General features: G+C 39.8%; 1 protein-coding gene across 2 annotated transcripts; it reads left to right on the top strand.

Annotated features, from left to right (window-relative positions):
* The first annotated feature begins 5,295 nt into the window (after nt 1-5,295).
* LOC124017738 (NXPE family member 3-like) lies at nt 5,296-17,417 on the top strand. Of its 2 annotated transcripts, none has more exons than XM_046332970.1 (6): nt 5,296-5,320; nt 12,243-12,319; nt 14,257-15,026; nt 15,688-15,755; nt 16,230-16,436; nt 16,687-17,417. In XM_046332970.1, exons 2-6 carry the CDS (start codon nt 12,254-12,256, stop codon nt 17,217-17,219), a joined length of 1,644 nt encoding a protein of 547 aa, XP_046188926.1. In that variant the 5' UTR covers nt 5,296-5,320; nt 12,243-12,253; the 3' UTR covers nt 17,220-17,417. The 2 variants fall into 2 exon arrangements, with proteins under 2 accessions (XP_046188926.1, XP_046188925.1); XM_046332969.1 differs by lacking the exon at nt 5,296-5,320 and adding an exon at nt 8,485-8,533.
* The last annotated feature ends 478 nt before the right edge of the window (nt 17,418-17,895 follow it).

Raw genomic sequence — 17,895 nt, 5'->3', positions numbered from 1 at the left:
TGATCCAGTACACACTGTGTTCTCATGTACAGGTCCCAGAGAGCACTGTACACTGCAGAATCACATTTTCTCCTGGGTGTAATGGGCCAGACATTGGCAGCTGTACCACGGTCTTGTAATCAGACCTCTCGTGATTCTTACCTAAATGGTACATTTATGGTTTCATATAAATCAATCTGAAACAACACTTTCTTAAATGCACATAAATGTATAAAACCAAACAGACACATAAAAAACATATGAAGATGTAAGATCCCTGAACTAAAGACCATTAATAACTTCTCATTACCTTCTAATACATACAACTCTCCTTCCGTGGCCTCCAACTGCTCTTAAACGCAAGTAAAACTAAATGCATGCTATTCAATCGATCACTGCCCGCACCTGCTCGCCCATCCAGCATCACTACTCTGGACGGCTCTGACTTAGAATACGTGGACAACTACAAATACCTGGGTGTCTGGTTAGACTCCTGTGTCTAGGGCTCCTGTGCTACCACCGAAGAATACTCCTGGGCCAAAATATCGGCCTGCTAGCTACCTAGAGCTACTTGGAACCCTACTAAGAGGCAAAAATAGACTTACCCCCATCGCGACATCCCCCCAAAGGCTAACTTTCTAGCCCCCGCTATCTGCTTGCTTGCTAACCCGGTCTGCTAACTGCTACACTGCCGAGCCCTGGTCTGCTAACTGCTTGCTTGCCTGCCCGGTCTGCTAACTGCTAGCCCTTGCTAACTGCTTGCTTGCTAACCCGGTCTGCTAACTGCTAGCCCATGCTAACTGCTTGCTTGCTAACCTGCTAACTGCTAGCTGCTAGCTTGCCCTGGTCTACTAGTTGCTAGCTTGTTTAGCTCCGGCCTACTAACTGTTACTAACTGTGTCCCCAGCCAGCGCAACCACTCATTGGACCCATATGTTCACTTGGCTACACATGCCTCTCTCTAATATCAATATGCCTTGTCCATTACTGTTCAGGTTAGTGATTTTATTTTATTTTTCTTCTTTTTTTCACCCCTTTTCCTCCCCAATTTCGTGGTATCCAATTGTTTTAGTAGCTACTATCTTGTCTCATTGCTACAACTCCCGTACGGGCTCGGGAGAGACAAAGGTTGAAAGTCATGCGTCCTCCGATACACAACCCAACCAAGCTGCACTGCTTCTTAACACAGCGCCATCCAACCCGGAAGCCAACCGCACCAATGTGTCGGAGGAAACACTGTGCACCTGGCAACCTTGGTTAGCACGCACTGCGCCCGGCCCGCCACAGGAGTCGCTGGTGCGTGATGAGACAAGGATATTTTACCACTATTTTAGGTTTCCCTCTCTCCTGGAACCTCATTTGGACTGCATGTCCCATCTTAATAACCCCTCTGGCCTCCAAGGCACCCGGATCTATCAAGCAAGTTTATTTATGGTGTGTATTCTCTCCTTCGTTTTCTCCTTTGTGGAAACGTTGTCTATAGCTTTGACTCTCGATCAGATACCATGTCTCACCCTTACAACTATAAGCCATTACCCAGGGGTCGTAAATCCCTCCTATTTCATGTTGCCTCATAGGACTTTTAAAGTACACCGATATCTTGTCTCACTTCGCTATATTAGGCTTCCCTCCTGGATCCTCTTGTCTATAGATTTGGCTTTTATCCCATTCCTCTAGATTTTGGTTTCCCTCTCCTTCTCATTTGGACTGCATGTCCCGTCTTAATGACCCCTCTGGCCTCCAAGGCACCCAGATCTATCAAGCTAGTTTATTTATGGTTTTCACGGTACCCCAGGTTATCTTGAACCTGCCAGGGTTATAAAAAACCCAGTGTATATCGGTCATACACAACTCATTGGATCTGTTTGGAATAGCAAAGCTCCTATTCTTGATAAATTCGAAACCTTTTAGAGCATCAAATCAAAGATAACTTAAATCATTCCCCCCAGAATCGAGAATATAGGCTACTGACTTTGTTGCCGACTGGGAAAATCAATGTTCGTTGGATGTAGTCACCGTCCCTGTCGGTCTGGGGTGTACACCGGTCTGGTCTTTAACCTCAACTCAGAGGCCAGGTCTTAAATAACGGGACCAGACCCGCTCGTGCACAATTTTCGGTGTACGACCTTCAGATGACAGAGACGGGTATTTTAGATCCCGGTTTCGAAGGACCAATGGTTACTGGAATTAAATTCCTACATGTTTTAATACCCAATTAAATGCAACACTCAGTTCACTCCTAAGAACTTGTAAGACTCTTATTTGCATAAAATGGACAGAGACCAGTCTCAAAATCAATCAGCAGCGTTTATTCTCGAGAGTACTGAACATGAAAGATTTTACAACAGGTTATAAACTGAAAATGACATCATTAGTTTTCAAACTGTCACGTCTCAAGTCCACTCCAGTACAATGGCTGTATAGTTCTCAAGCCTTCCAACATTGTCTCTCCTAATTTGGATAATTTATGACCGAGCCAAGGGCTGCCTGTGTAGATAAGCATTCTAGCCTGTCTGACAATAAGTTCATTCATTTCTACCAAGGAACAGACAGTCATTGTTCTAATTCTTGATTATATTTACACACATTATATTCAGTACTAGGATTAAAAGAAAATTCATACATCTATAGAGTAACATAATAGTATTCTGATTAGTCAGTCCTGATTGAAATGTATACATAATTAGTCATTATTGATTAAAAAATCTCTTAACAGGCGTTCTGCATTAGCATCGAATAGCCCCCGTGATATGCAACTTTTCAGGGAAGTTAGGAACAAATATACACAGGCAGTTAGAAAAGCTAAGGCAAGCTTTTTCAAACAGAAATTTGCATCCTGTAGTACTAACTCAAAAAAGTTCCATGGAGAATAAGAGCACCTCCTCCCAGCTGCCCACTGAGGCTAGGAAACACTGTCACCCCGATAAATCCACTATAATTGAGAATTTCAATAAGGATTTCTCTACGGCTGGCCATGCTTTCCACATGGCTACCCCTACCCCGGTCAACTGCCCGGCACCCTCCACAGCAACCCGCCAAAGAGCCCCTAGTTGAAGTGTACCTATGATGAAAATTACAGGCCTCTTTCATCTTTTTAAGTGGGAGAACTTGCACAATTGGTGGCTGACTAAATACTTTTTTGCCCCACTGTATTTATAAAAAAACATGAAGGTTCACAGGATCAAGATGGAGTTACGTGAACTATGCTGCATTGAATTTCTCTGAGAGGAAAACTAAAAGAGGAAGAAAGAAGAGAGACACAACAGGAGACTGTGTACTCTGATGTCAGGTGTTCAGACTGGGACTGAACTTTGTTCATGTGCAGAGGAATGGGTCTATTTTGGTCAAGAAACTCTTATTAGTATATATGTATATAATGTATCCAGACAGTCATGACATTTTAGCCTTGCTGATACTATAATGTATCATAGAATAAACTTGTTCTTCTAGGAGTGTTCTCTGTCAGAGCACCACTGTTATGGAATGGCTTGTCATGTGAGGTAGAGGGCCAGAAACCATTGAGGTCTTTAAATCATGCAGGAATACCTATCTTTTTTGCTTGGCCTTTAATCTTAGTCTTTGATTATATTGCTTTTTTAGACTTCCTTGGTGATTCTATATACTTCTCTTGTATCATATATCTTGTATGTCAGCCTTTTGTTTAGACATACTGTTTAACAATGAGCCAATTCAGTGGCCTTGTGTTTATTGTCTACCGTGAGATTAGAAGGTTGAGGGTTGGATCCCCGGTCGAGTCATGTGAATTACTCTAAAAATGGGAATGAATGCCTCTGTTTGGCACTCAATATAAAGGAGATGGATTGGGTTAAGTGTCCTATCCAGGAGGTGTACTTGTACATCAATGTCACAACTTCAACCGAAGTCGGCTCCACTCCTTGTTTGGGTGGCGATTGGCATCACCGGCTTTCTAGCCATCGCTGCTCCATTTCTCATATGTCCATTTGTTTTGTCTTGTTCCATTACACACCTGGTTTTCATTCCACAATCACACTGCATGTATTTAGTCCTCTGTTCTCCATGTCTTTGTGTGTAATTGTTTGTTATGTGGATAGTCAGGCTCCATACTTTTGCTATGTTCTGTGTTTTTGGCACATTATTGTTTTTATGTGCTGTCATTTTTGGACCGGAATTGAAGTGCGCCTGTTTAACTTCATATGGCTGCAGGGGCAGTATTGAGTAGCTTGGATGAAAAGGTGCCCATTGTAAATGGCCAGCACCTCAGTCTCAGTTGCTAAGATATGCATATTATTATTAGTATTGGATAGAAAACACTAAAGTTTCCAAAACTGTCAAAATATTGTCTGTGAGTATAACAGAACTGATATTGCAGGCAAAACCCAGAGGAAAATCAAAACAGGAAGTGGCTTCTATTTTGAAAACTCCATGTTCCATAGCCTCCCTTTGCTGGATTTAAAGGGATTTGAACCAAATTCATTTTCCTATCGCTTCCTCAAGGTGTCAACAGTCTTCATAGTTTCAGGCTTTTATTTTGAAAAATGAGCCAGAACGATGACATCGCGTTAAGTGGTCACATGAGTTTTGTTTGCGCAACAGAATTTGGACAGATATTGTTTCCCCCTCTCCTACTGTGAAAGACATTTGCGGTTGATATATTATAGATTATATATTTTAAAAACAACCTGAGGATTGATTATAAAAAACATTTTACATGTTTCTGTGGACATTATGGAAACTATTTGAAATTTGTGTCTGCGTTGTCGTGACCGCTCTTTCCTGTGGATTTCTGAACATAACACGACAAACAAACGGAGGTATTTTGGATATAAAAAAATCTTTATGAAACAAAAGGAATATTTGTTGTGTTACTGGCAGTCTCGTGAGTGAAAACATCTGAAGATCAAAGGTAAACGATTAATTTGATTGCTTTTCTGATTTTTGTGACAGAGCTACCTGATGCTAAGTGTACTTCATGTTTATCGTGCGATCGATAAATTTACACAAACGCTTGGATTGCTTTCACTGTAATGCATCATTTCAAATTCTGACACGACAGGTGGATTAACAAAAGGCTAAGCTGTGTTTTCCTATATTACACTTGTGATTTCATAAATATACATATTTATAGTAATATTTATTGTATGTAGCACTATGCTATTCAGCGGTTGTTAATGACACTTATCCTGATAGGGGGATTGCAGCCATAACAAGTTAATACACTCTGCTCTCCTACACCTGACTTCGCCTCCCGTACACACCCCTGACAATCAAGCTGCCTTGCACTATTAAATATTGAACCTATGAGCTCGGACAAGGATTACTTAACTATTTTATCTACAGTAAAGTTTGTTGCAATTTAAAGGTATTTCACATTTTTGTTGATCATCCCCCATTTGAAGTCATTTTTCTATTTGCTATAATGTACAATTGTATTATGGTTCCATTTTGGTTTTAATATTTTTTCCTAAATTTATGATTGTTGTGGTATTTACTGTAACCCATGAAACAAACAATAAGATAGCATACCTTCTTAAACATTGTATTTAATGAAGGTTAATTACGTTCTACAGTATTTCTTCAGTTCCAGCAGCATGATTATAGCTGTAATGCACCAGCATGTCCCAGTAGGGCTGTGTAGGATCATCAAACCACTTTATATTTAAACATTGTCTGATTCATCACATTATTTAAAATAATAAAATTACAATGTTGATTTATATAATTGTCAAAGTTCAACTCTTTGAAATGGACTACTAATTAAACATACTGCACATGCATTCACACTTAATTTCAGAAATGATCAAAGAAACAAGAAAGCACAAGCCACACTGTATACATGATTGGTTAGTAACACCCCTTTAAACTATAGAAAACAAACTGTAATCTATGTCTGTAAAAAAAAGATTGCTTGTTTCTGTCAGGTTGCAACTTAAAATGGTTGACCGATTGGATGCTCCCCCTGTTCTTTCATTTCTTTCTCCTGGTTCCAGTAATCTTGGTCATAAAGGTCACTGCAGTGTATGAGGCCAGTCACCACTGAATCCCTGAGAAGGAACATGGAGAGAAAAACAGCAATTCCTGAGATTAGTGAATCACTCATCTTAATTATAGAATTGATGTTAGTCACATACTTAAAAAAAATATATTAACCCCATCCATCCACCCCCCCAGCATAACAGTATGGTGCCTGCATAACATGTTGGTTAATTTGAGCTCTGGATAAGAGCGTCTACTAAATGACTTAAATGTAATGTAAATGTAACACAATGTCAGATGTTACAAATCCCTTTTGGCCCGACAAATTAGGAGGGGTGGTAACGAGACCCATAACATAACTCATGCAAATTATAATAGTGAAAAAGAGAGAACAAAATAACCACAGACAAATAAATTACCTTCAAACACTCATGGTTTATTGGAAAACACAAGTTAATTTGGGGGAGCAGGAAAAGGGGCTGAGCTGGACTCAAGGAAAAAAATAATAAATATCCAAAAAACCCCTAAGCTAGACTAGCCTACTTCACCAACAGCTAATTAACTAACCCAAAATACAGTGGGTGGTCTGACCAGTTCTACTCGAACTAGTGTTTTTATACAAAGTATTCCTACGGGTAATGTATGCCCATGGGCATGGGCGACTTGTCTTGGTTCCCCCTTTTCCCACCATCAAACACCAATACTCACAGGTGAGTACAAAGTGATCTGGAGATGCTAAAACAAACAGAACTACCGAGAGATTGTATGACAGAGAGATTGACAGAGAGATTGATTGAGACACAGAGAGATTGAGATTGAGACACAGAGAGATTGAGCTTTAGAGGAAACATGGGCCAGGGTTTTTAAACCAAGGGGATGTGATAGGGTAATGGAAATTGATGATTGATTGGTGACTGATTGGAGAGTGATGATTGCCACCTGTGAGGAGAGAAGGAGAGAAAAGAACACAGCATACCTGTATCCGTAACATCAGAGATACATAAAGATAAACAGGAAATTAGAGCACTTGACTTGTAACCAGCTCACTCTTTGAATAGTTGCTCTGAGCTTATTGTCTCTAGACTGGTTGCTGAGGACACTAATAAATCAAACAAACATTGATTAGACTACAGGAAAATATTCAAACAAGTCAGTCTTTTTCCTAACTAAATTGTGTACGTAGGAAGTATGTTATTTTTAAAATGAAATGGTCCAACTTTGAATAGCCTCCCAACATGATGATTTGTATAAATATAATTAAATGATTTAATTGTTTAAAATTCAATGTTTCATGTAGTCAAGAAAATGGCAAATTTTAGCACCAGTTATTTAATTATGGCAAAAGTTATTAAATTCCAGCACCAGTTTAATACTCACAGTTTGTTTCCTTTTGACTTGAGTGGATGAAGAACAGTAACACAGCTTTCAACATCAATGCTCCACACAGACTAATACCAACTGGAACCAGTGCATTACAGTCCATCCCAACTACAAATACATGGTGAACATAATAACAATACAATGAAAACAGCTTTTTATGATCGAATAACAAAATAATGAACAATAGTAACTTCTTTGTCGATGTCACGATCTTGTAAGCATACTCAGATCAAAGCTCAGCGTGATATGGGTTCCACATTTTTTATTATAAGTGAACCGCACAATAAAACAACAAAGAATAAGCTAACCGTGACGTTCTGGAGTGCTCACAGGTACCAACACAAAAACAAGATCCCACAAAACACAGTGGGGAAATGGCTGCCTAAATATGATCCCAAATCAGAGACAACGATAAACAGCTACCTCTGATTGGAAACCATACCAGGCCAACATAGAAATAAAACAACCTAGATTACTCAACCTAGTCACACCCTGACCTAACCAAAATATAGAATAAAAAGGCTCTCTATGGTCAGGGTGTGACAGTCCAACCTTTTAAAGGCTGCATTGTAAGTTCCATATATCTTAGTAGGCATTTTTTTTTCAATGTAAAGTTTTATTAAGTTTTCTTGATTTTCAATCAACCAACAAAACACATTCCACATATGTGACAGGCTTTAAAAAAATAAAAAGTCAAAAAATAATAATACATTTGAAAAAATAAAAATACAATTAAAATGAATGATAAAGTCAAATAAAGCATTTATTTTTCTTAATCTATATATTCTTTAGCTATTTTCATTGATTGTTGACCTCAGTTTGTTATTATGGTGCAATGTTAATCAGTTCTAAGGTTACAAAGCTTCTTCCCATCTGATCCTTTACATTAATAGTGGTCATAAAAGTACATTTGGCATCCAGTTTTGTTCCGTTGCCGACCAGGATCTCACCACATGTGGCCACAGCACAGTAGTAAGTCCCAGCATCAGTGGGGCTGAGGTTGTTCTTGGAGAGGCTGTAGACACAGCTATGTGTAGGAGAGGGAGTTTCAGGGCTCTTGGAACAAGAGGTGTTAATGAATCCTGGATGGGATTCTCCTGATCTGGCTCTGAACCAGTACACACTGTGTTCTCCTGTACAGGTCTCAGAGAGTACTGTACACTGCAGAGTCACAGAGTGTCCTGGATGGACTGGGTCAGACACTGGCCTCTGCACCACGGTATGATAGTGTGACCTTTGGTGATTCTTACCTAAATGGGATACATGTTTCGATTCTCTAATATATCACGTGCTTCAAAGATTCTAAGAGTTCAGTTTTGTCAGCTAATTCTACACATTAATGAGAGTTTTTATTTTGTAATAACACATATGCTACTACTGGCATTCAAACAATTCACACAACACAGTGGGTACGATGCGAGCTGTGTGAATAACATGTAAATGTACTAATGTTAATAGTATTTAGATACTATGATTACCTTTCAATAGTAAAAGAGTCCCATTGATAAAGTTGACTTCATAGGCTGTTCTCACTGCACAATAGTAAATGGCTTCATCTGTTGGGTCCGTGTTTGTAATAGCAAGTCGATACATCCCATCAGCATCAGCCTTCTCCACATTGAAACACGAATGGTTAAAGTTCTTGTGCCATACATGCTGTAGAAAAGGCCCATGGAGTTGGTGGAATAATCCTTTAATTCATTGCCATTTACTCAGCTGGGCCAGGGGCGCTTTAATTAGGTCAGGTGGAAATGTCCGACAGATCTCAACTCCATAAAAGGAGGAAATTGCCATCGCCTGATCTCGCTGCTTTCTCTTCCCTAACTCCATCCGATCCAGAAGTGCTGTGCGTCCATGAATCCACCGACTATGTTACCTTTCATCTGAATTATCTGTGGCGATCGGGAGAGTGGGCCATTCAGTTATTGTTAATAGTTATTGCGGCTTGGAGCGCAGCTTCAAACATATTGTGTAATGTGAATTGTCAATGATCACGGCCCTACGGATCCTCATAGGCCAATTATGCAATCGATACGGTTCATGTGTATTGAAATTAATTATATGTACACATGAAGACAATTGAAAGAGTGAAATGAGAAACGTCATTGTTTGCTAACTGATTGACTTTGATCATGGGGATTATAGATTGTATCACCATTAACTGTTTGTATTCTTTCATAATTTATGATAAATAGTTACGAGCCTAAATGACTCGCGGATGATTACTATTGACTTCTTAATGAACTGGACTGTTGAATTCCCTAAATTATGTTAATAATGAATGATATGATTTGATCTTTGATTATGAATTTGATTGGATACATGTTATTTGTTTCCTTTGTGATGCAGAACAGACTACTCAGTAAATATACCACTTTATGGTTAAAGGAATTCCTGCCTCAGTCTCATCCATTCCTCTGTCACCTGACACGTGACCACCTGTTCACCTTCACTGTCAGTCATCCTACCTATCCAGCGACCCACGCAGATTCCACTAGTCTTTCAAGGCATAATAATACCTGGTGAATAAATGAGACTTTGGAGAGTAGAACCAGACTTAATGAAAAATTGTAACATTTAACGTATGATCTGGAGCGTTTTTCTAAGATTAGTTTTCTTATTTACACTCTGCTTATCCATTGAAGAAGGTATTGTAACTGTTTAGGGCTTTTATTAACCACCCAGATGAATCAATTATCAAAGTACGCCATAGCCTAATTTTACATGGAATTATAGAAATCAGTAGGCCATCTTCTATATATTTTTGATACCTACAATTGTCATTATTTGTTGGTCTTGTTACCTAAAAAGGGAATGTAGCCTACATTAGACATGTTTCCATTGACACAGGTTTATTCGACAAAAGCAATGTCGCAAAAAAACATTACGTCTTATAGAAGCGGCAGATACAGGAGAAACCTTCTAAAGATCGGACACATTTTTATTCTTTCCACAGGGTGAATTTTGTTTTGTAGAACTTTCTTTATTGCGACAAATGTTGATGGAAATTGTGTTTTCGAAAAAAGGGTCATTGCCGAATCATTTAACTGAATGTAGCTACGATGGGCACGTTGTCACGGTGTAACTGTAACGTTCCACTTCACATTTAATCTTTAAATGCCTACTGCTTGCAAAATAGACATTCAACTATACAAATAATGTTTATTTGCAGGACACAAATGCCGGAATTGCTTCGCCTTACTTTTGTGGTCTGGCAAGTTTAAACATCCAATTGTTTCCGATCTACAGGAGTGCACGTTTCACCATGGCACGGACCGTGGCGATACCTTGGCACATTATAATTATTAGAATATGACAAACATTACTAAATTATTGCATTATATCTGTTCGGGCCTTAACGGGCTACCGGAGACATGAAACTGCGCCATTGGCCTAAATGTGTAATGGGAACACTTCGATCACCTCATTATTATTCGACACTATAGTTTTTTGCAAATATAAGGGCTCTGAATTGTTACAATTGTAATCAATCAAGAGCGTTGAAATCATACCTTGAAAGAACTCTCGCCTGTAATGATATCAGAGCCGTCAATAGCACATCAGTCAATCAGCCACTGAAATAGCCACCTAGTTAACATTTCAATTATTTTTCAATCACCATATTTGTCACTTTCGTCCTAAATAGGCCTGTATGTTCACCTACAATTTAATTGACGAATGAATTGTCTGTATTTTATTGCACCGATAAAAGACAGCTATGGCGACACAAAGATGGCTAAATGGAAATGCACCGTAGATGACTGGCAATTGTCGAATAACATTTTCTACGTGCGACTTTTCTAAATGTCGTCAAAACAAATCAATGGACAAGTTCATGGAAACGTATTTTTTTCGAGTAATTTAATATTATTGCAAAATAACAATTATGGTGGCTTAGTCTTCACTAAAGTAGTGTCATTATCAGACCTATATGAATATTAGGTTAATATATCTAATGCATCATTGTTTTCATTATAATTATTTACTTCAGTAGGCCTATATGAATTGTCACTCATGGTTGTTCAGCCCATATACAAAAGAGCATAAGAACCAACAGTGACCGTTTTGAAGGTATTTCGTACACTTTGTATTTTGGTGATCAATAAGGAAAAACACCACTCTTGGATTGAATACGAATTTTAATAAGAACAAACTCTCGGATAGCCTGTTAACACCTTTTGATTATTTGCTGACTATTTATGATGCTCTAGTTTGATTTAACTACAGCGTTTGACTGTCAGAAGTAGGACGCTTTGGCTGTAACACATGTCAAAGCGTCATGTATTCAAACAAACCCAGCATAAAGTGTTAGAACATCTTTCATTATGACATGGTCGTTGTCGACTAGAAAGCAAGTTTGAATGAGTCTTTTTGAAGTGCAAATGCGTTAAAGCTATGCTGGAGTGGCAAGGACACATCCCAACATGCACCAGCTGCAGCACAGCCTGCCCAATAGGCTACATTTACAGAGACCTCATTACTTGCTTCAGGTAGAAGTGTCCGAGTATTTATTCCTGTCAACAGTGTTGGGGAGTAACTGGTTTAACGTATGTATAATATGTTTGCAAAAATAAGAGTGGTAAGCTTTACCAAACAGAACTGAAAGTGTGACCAGACAAGCAGCAAGTTGACAAAACAATGCATGCAGTCAGCTAGATGGCTAACTTTAGCGTCCACCATCCTCATGTGTTTCTCTCTAGCAGTGAAGTTCTCTCCAGAGTCTGAGTAGGAAGCAAAGTATGTTGTTGATTTGCCCCATCAATCCTGCTGAGAACTTGATAAATTCAGCTTCCCCTCTGAGAATAAACCTGACCTACACTATATATCCATTCTATTAATTTACACATCTTCATTCAGATTGGTATAATTGACTGTTTATTATTACTTTGCTCAAGTTCACTTTGACATTCTCTTTAATTTACCAACAGATCTATGGAGGATGGGAAGACTGCTTCAGCTACTGATATTGGCTTTGATTCTATTGATCTGCATTTATCTTTTATTTGTAAGTTCTGAAATGGAACCCATGCCAAATGTATAGACAGAGCTTCAGATGTTAAGACTGGCATGCCATCCACAGGATCATTTTAAACATTTATTTTGTTTGAACCATTTTGAAGCTATACATTGTTTACGACAGCATTGATAGAAGATTATACAGCGCATTCGGAAAGTATTCAGATCCTTTCCCCTTTTCCACATTTTGTAACGTTACAGCCTTATTCTAAAATTGATTAAATAAATAAATATCCTCATGAATCTACACACAATGCCATAATATTTTAGAAAATTAATAAAAAAATAAAACCCCTTATTTATATACGTATTCAGACCCTTTGCTATGAGACTCGAAATTGAGCTCAGGTGTATCCTGTTTCCGTCGATCACCCTTGAGATGTTTCTTCAACTTGATTGGAGTCCACCTGTGGTAAAATCAATTGATTGGACATGATTTCTAAAGGCACACACCTGTCTATATAAGGTCCCACAGTTGACAGTGTATGTCAGAGCAAAAACCAAGCCATGTTGATCTGGGGAAGATCTGGGGAAGCCTACAAAAATTATCTGCAGCATTGAAGGTCCCCAAGAACACAGTGGCCTTCTTCATTCTTAAATGGAAGAAGTTTGGAACCATCAAGACTCTTACTAGAGCTGTCAGCCCGGCCAAACTGAGCAATCGGGGGAGAAGAGCCGTGGTCAGGGAGATGACCAAGAACCCGATGGTCACTCTGACAGAGCTCCAGTTCTGCTCCAGTTTTGCAGCACACCACCATTCGGGCCCTTATGATAAATTGGCCAGATGGAAGCCACTCCTCAATAAAAGGCATGACAGCCCGTTTGGAGTTGACCAAAAGGCACCTAAAGACTCTCAGACCAGGAGAAACAGACTCTCTGGTCTGATGAAACCAAGATTGAACTCTTTGGCCTGAATGCCAAGCGTCACGTCTGGAGGAAACTTTGCACCATCCCTAAGGTGACAGGTAGCCTAGTGGTTAGAGAGTTGGGCCAGTAACCGAAAGGTCGCTGGAATGAATTCCCGAGCTGACAAGGTAAAACTCTGTTCTGCCCTTGAAAAAGGCAGTTAACCCACTGTTCCCCGGTAGGTCGTCATTGCAAATAAGAAATTGTTCTTAACTGACTTGCATTGTTAAATAAAGGTTACCTTAAGGCATGGTGGTGGCAGCATCATGGTGTGGAGATGTTTTTCAGCAGCAGGGACTGGGAGACTAGTCAGGATCAAGGGAAAGATGAACGGAGCAAAGTAAAGAGATCCTTGATGAAAACCTGCTCTAGAGCGCTCAGGACCTCGGACTGGGGTGAAGGTTCACCTTACAACAGGACAATGACCCTAAGCACACAGCCAAGACAAAACAGGTGTGGCTTCGGGACAAGTCTCTGAATGTCCCTGAGTAGCCCAGCCAGAGCCCGGACTTGAACCCGATCAAACATCTCTGGAGAGACCTGAAAATAGCTGTGCAGCAATGCTCCCCATACAACCTGACAGAGCTTGAGAGGATCTGCAGAGAAAAATGGGAGAATCTCCTCAAATACAGGTGTGCCAAGCTTCTAGCATCATACTCAAGGCTGTAATCCCTGCCAAAGGTGCTTCAACAAAAGTACTGAGTAAAAAGTGTCTGAATACTTATGTAAATGTGATATTAGTTTTAATACATTTGCAAAAATTCTAAACCCATTTTTGCTTTGTCACTATGAGCTATTGTCTGTGTAGATTGATGAGGGGGAAAAAACAATTTAATCAATTTTAGAATAAGGCTGTAACTTGTCAAAATGTGAAATGTCCGGACGTCTGAATACTTTCCGAATGCACTGTGTTTGTGGTGTTGATGGGGTAAGACAGCTATACTAAGCTCAAGAGGTATTAAGGTACACTTTATATGTGCCTCTAGGTGATAAACAGATTCTTTCATTGTCTCACTTTAGGTATGTCAATTCAACCAGTGCCTGCTGAATGTGTCACCATCCATTCATCTCAAATACAACCACACTAGCTTCACAAGTTGTAGTGGAATCACCAACAGGACATTTACACCAACCAATGACTCCTTAGTAAGTAAAGAGGAATGGGAATCTCTGCTCACAGAGCTACAATGGTCATTACCGCCTGTTGTCCCCTTATCCACAGATGAGGCCACAAACCCCACTAAGTGCTCATTCTCTGTCAAGCCCAATTCAAACCACACAGTTGGAGGGTTTATAGATGTGATTTTGATAGCTAGAGATACTAAAAACAGGATCAAAACCTATGGAGGGGACTTTTTTCAGGCCAAGTTGTTTAACTCAGAACTTAAGGCCAGTACTTATGGAGCTGTAACAGACCACTTTAATGGCACCTACACTGCCCGTCTGGCCCTGCATTGGCCCGGACCTGCCAAGGTGTCCATCCGCCTAGTGCACTCTAGCGAGGCCGTGCAGGTACTGTGTAGGCAAAGGGAACAGGACCCAGATAAGGTCTACTTCCATGGCTATTTTGAGGAGGGTGGCAAGCAGGAAACGGTGATGTGCAATGCCCAGAGAAGTCCTAGGCTGGTGGGGAACGAGTCACAGTGTTGCTGTGAGTACAGAGAGCCAGTCACTGGGGAGACCTGGTTCTGTCGTCGGCCATCTTCCCTGCCTTGCCATGCTTTGACCTACCACAGCATGGGCGGTTACCAGGCAGTACTCTCCAAGGTGGAGATGACCCTTCTAAAGAGGTAGATACAGTGCCTTCAGAAAGTATTTGTACCCCTTGACATATTCCACATTGTTTTGTTACAGCTTGAATTGAAAATGGATTAAATGGATTTGTTTTCTGACCCATCTACACACAATACCCCATAATGATAAAGTGCATTAGCCTATGTTAGCTCAAACGTTTCGAGTGAGACCAATCAATCCTGTAGAGGCTAATGATAATTTGTAATGTGTAATGTATTACAGTTTGATTTGCTTGGAAGGTTTCCCATTTGATGCTGAAAATGACTATGTAGATTTCTCTTTTAGTCATCTCAAGAATACAATGATACAATGTCATTAAATTGTACGTCCCCATTTTGCTCACCACTATAAATTCAGATAAATTGACATAAAATGGGAATGTGTAGGAAATACCTAAATACAACACAATATTTTAATTTTGGGGGAAATTTCCTTTATTGGAATGAGGTCAGACCAGCCCACATTCAATCGTTAGTGATTGAAACCTTTATAATATATATATTTCTGGTGGGAAACATGAAAGTTTCTTGCAGCAAAGATGTTGAAACACATGGCACAGTAGCCACGTAGTAAACAGTGCTAAGAACAAAATCTCAAAATACTTTTGGTTACAACGTTTGAAATGATTGTAAACTAACAGTTCCTTCTTCTCTGCAGTTCCACGAACATTATTGTACCAGGTGACAATTCAGCTATCGATGTCCAGCAACAGGACACTGAAATCCGTAAGTTGTTCCAAACTACTTCTCCTTTGTTAAACTTATGAACCAACAGCCAAGTCTGACATAGGCCTAGCTAATTGACTGCAACTCACAAGACTTTTGCAGAGACATCTGTTTGTTTCTCACAGCTTTGACTTTCAGAAAAACAAATATGAAAACATAACCACAATGGTTGCTTCAAGGTGATGCAAGTCCTTTGCCAGTACAATTTGTTTTGACGACATTACTCCAAAGGGAAAGCTTGTTTAACAATCATTTGAATTATTTATGTTCATAGATAATACTAAAAACATTTAAATTAATCACATGATTAGTTGTGGGATTATCACAATGAATGTCAAAATGAGAATATATAAAAACATTTCAAATTAATCACATGCTTTAGCCAAACGCATATGATTAATTATTAACCCACTGTTATCTATTAACCCCATGTTGTTCTAACATAGGCCTGAAAGTATTTTCTTCTCTCTCTAGGATCACAAACAAAATGCCGTCCTGGTTTGCACACCTCAGTACCAGCTGGATTCTACCTCCAGGATCACTGGACATCCCTGGTGTGTGACTCAAAATCCTTTCCCTCAGCTAAACTAATATCTGGATGCCTGAAGGACAAACAGATCCTTATGATGGGTGACTCCACTCTCCGTCAGTGGTTCGACTACCTGGAGAAAACTGTGCCAAGTATGATATAGTTTGTAATCAGTTTATTATGTTAATATATTTGTAGTCAAGTCCATGCATTCAAATGAGTTAATAACGCTTTGGCCAGGCAATTATGTAACTAGTATTGTTGAATGCAAAGACACCCATGTAAGTCATGGTATACGGCAAAAGTGTAATAATAACTTTTATAACTTCTTTCTTTAATGCGTATCCCAGCGCATTTTGTCTGAATTCATATATTTGCATTAAACTTATGATCCTTCTGCAGCATTGAAACGCCTGAACCTTCACACATCAAGCAAATCGGGCCCCTTTGAGGCAGTCGACACCCAGTCCAACACCCGTATTATCTGGCGGGCCCATGGGATACCTATACGGACAAGCAAGACGCCCTGGGCTGACCTTCACTACATCGCCAGGGAGGTGGAGGATATGGCAGGGGGTGCACACTCTGTAGTGGTCTTCACCATCTGGGCTCATTTCACCACGTACCCATTGGCTATGTACGCACACCGTCTGGTCGTCATCCGTAGGGCTGTGGCGTCGCTCCTAAGACGATCTCCCACTACTCTGGTAGTGATCAAGTCAGCTAACACGGGCTACAAGGATGTGTATGGCAGCGACTGGCTCTCCTGGCAGCTCGACATAGCACTCAGGGAAATATTCAAGGACTTGCCTCTGGTCCTCATCGACGTTTGGCAGATGACCTCCTGCCACTATTCTCCGGACAACATTCACCCGCCCTCTGTTGTGATCCAAAATGAAGTGGATCTCTTCCTGTCCTTTGTTTGTCCACAGTGAAAAATGTTGTAGTCATGCCTGTAATAACATTGTGCCTTACTGTATACAAAATGCTGTCTCCGAAAGGATTCTACTGTCACGTTCTGACCTTTATTTCCTTTGTTTTGTATTTATTTAGTATGGTCAGGGCGTGAGTTGGGTGGGTAGTCTGTTTGTTTTTCTATGTTTTGGGGTATTTCTATGTTTCGGCCTAGTATGGTTCTCAGAGGCAGGTGTCATTAGTTGTCTCTGATTTGAGAATCATACTTAGGTAGCCTGGGTTTCACTGTGTTTGTGGGTGATTGTTCCTGTCTTTGTGTTTGCACCAGATAGGGCTGTTTTGAGTTCTCACGTTTATTGTTTTCGTTAGTTTATTCACGTATAGTTTTTTCTTCATTAAACAAACATGACTCATCACGCCACATTTTGGTCCGCCTCTCCTTCAACTAAAGAGAACAGTTACACCTCCTACAGTATATTGGAAAAGGGATTGTAATGTTAGTTTTTAAAGGAATTATCTTCCTGTTTGCCTTTTTCAAAATTAATATAAAGCTTTTCTAACTGGCCTTATTTTAAAATAAATACGACTTTAACTATGAACACTTGTCAAAACTATGGCAAACCACAGAGCTCAATGTTTTCTTTACAACCAAAATTCCCTCAACCTCTATCATTTCTGTTTCTCACACATTTCTGA

The sequence above is a fragment of the Oncorhynchus gorbuscha genome, unplaced genomic scaffold (assembly GCF_021184085.1).
Source record: "Oncorhynchus gorbuscha isolate QuinsamMale2020 ecotype Even-year unplaced genomic scaffold, OgorEven_v1.0 Un_scaffold_3160, whole genome shotgun sequence".
In the NCBI taxonomy this organism is placed as follows: Eukaryota; Metazoa; Chordata; class Actinopteri; order Salmoniformes; family Salmonidae; genus Oncorhynchus; species Oncorhynchus gorbuscha.
The sequence above is the reverse complement of the archived record's forward strand: the minus strand, read 5'-3'. Positions and strand labels throughout refer to the sequence as shown.

Coding starts and splice junctions, on each gene's coding strand:
- LOC124017738 (XM_046332969.1), top strand. CDS start 8,500: ATGGACTGGGTCAGACACTGGCCTCTGCACCACG. Junction 15,027..15,687: donor GAGATGACCCTTCTAAAGAG/GTAGATACAGTG, acceptor TCTTCTCTGCAG/TTCCACGAACATTATTGTAC. Junction 16,437..16,686: donor CCTGGAGAAAACTGTGCCAA/GTATGATATAGT, acceptor ATCCTTCTGCAG/CATTGAAACGCCTGAACCTT.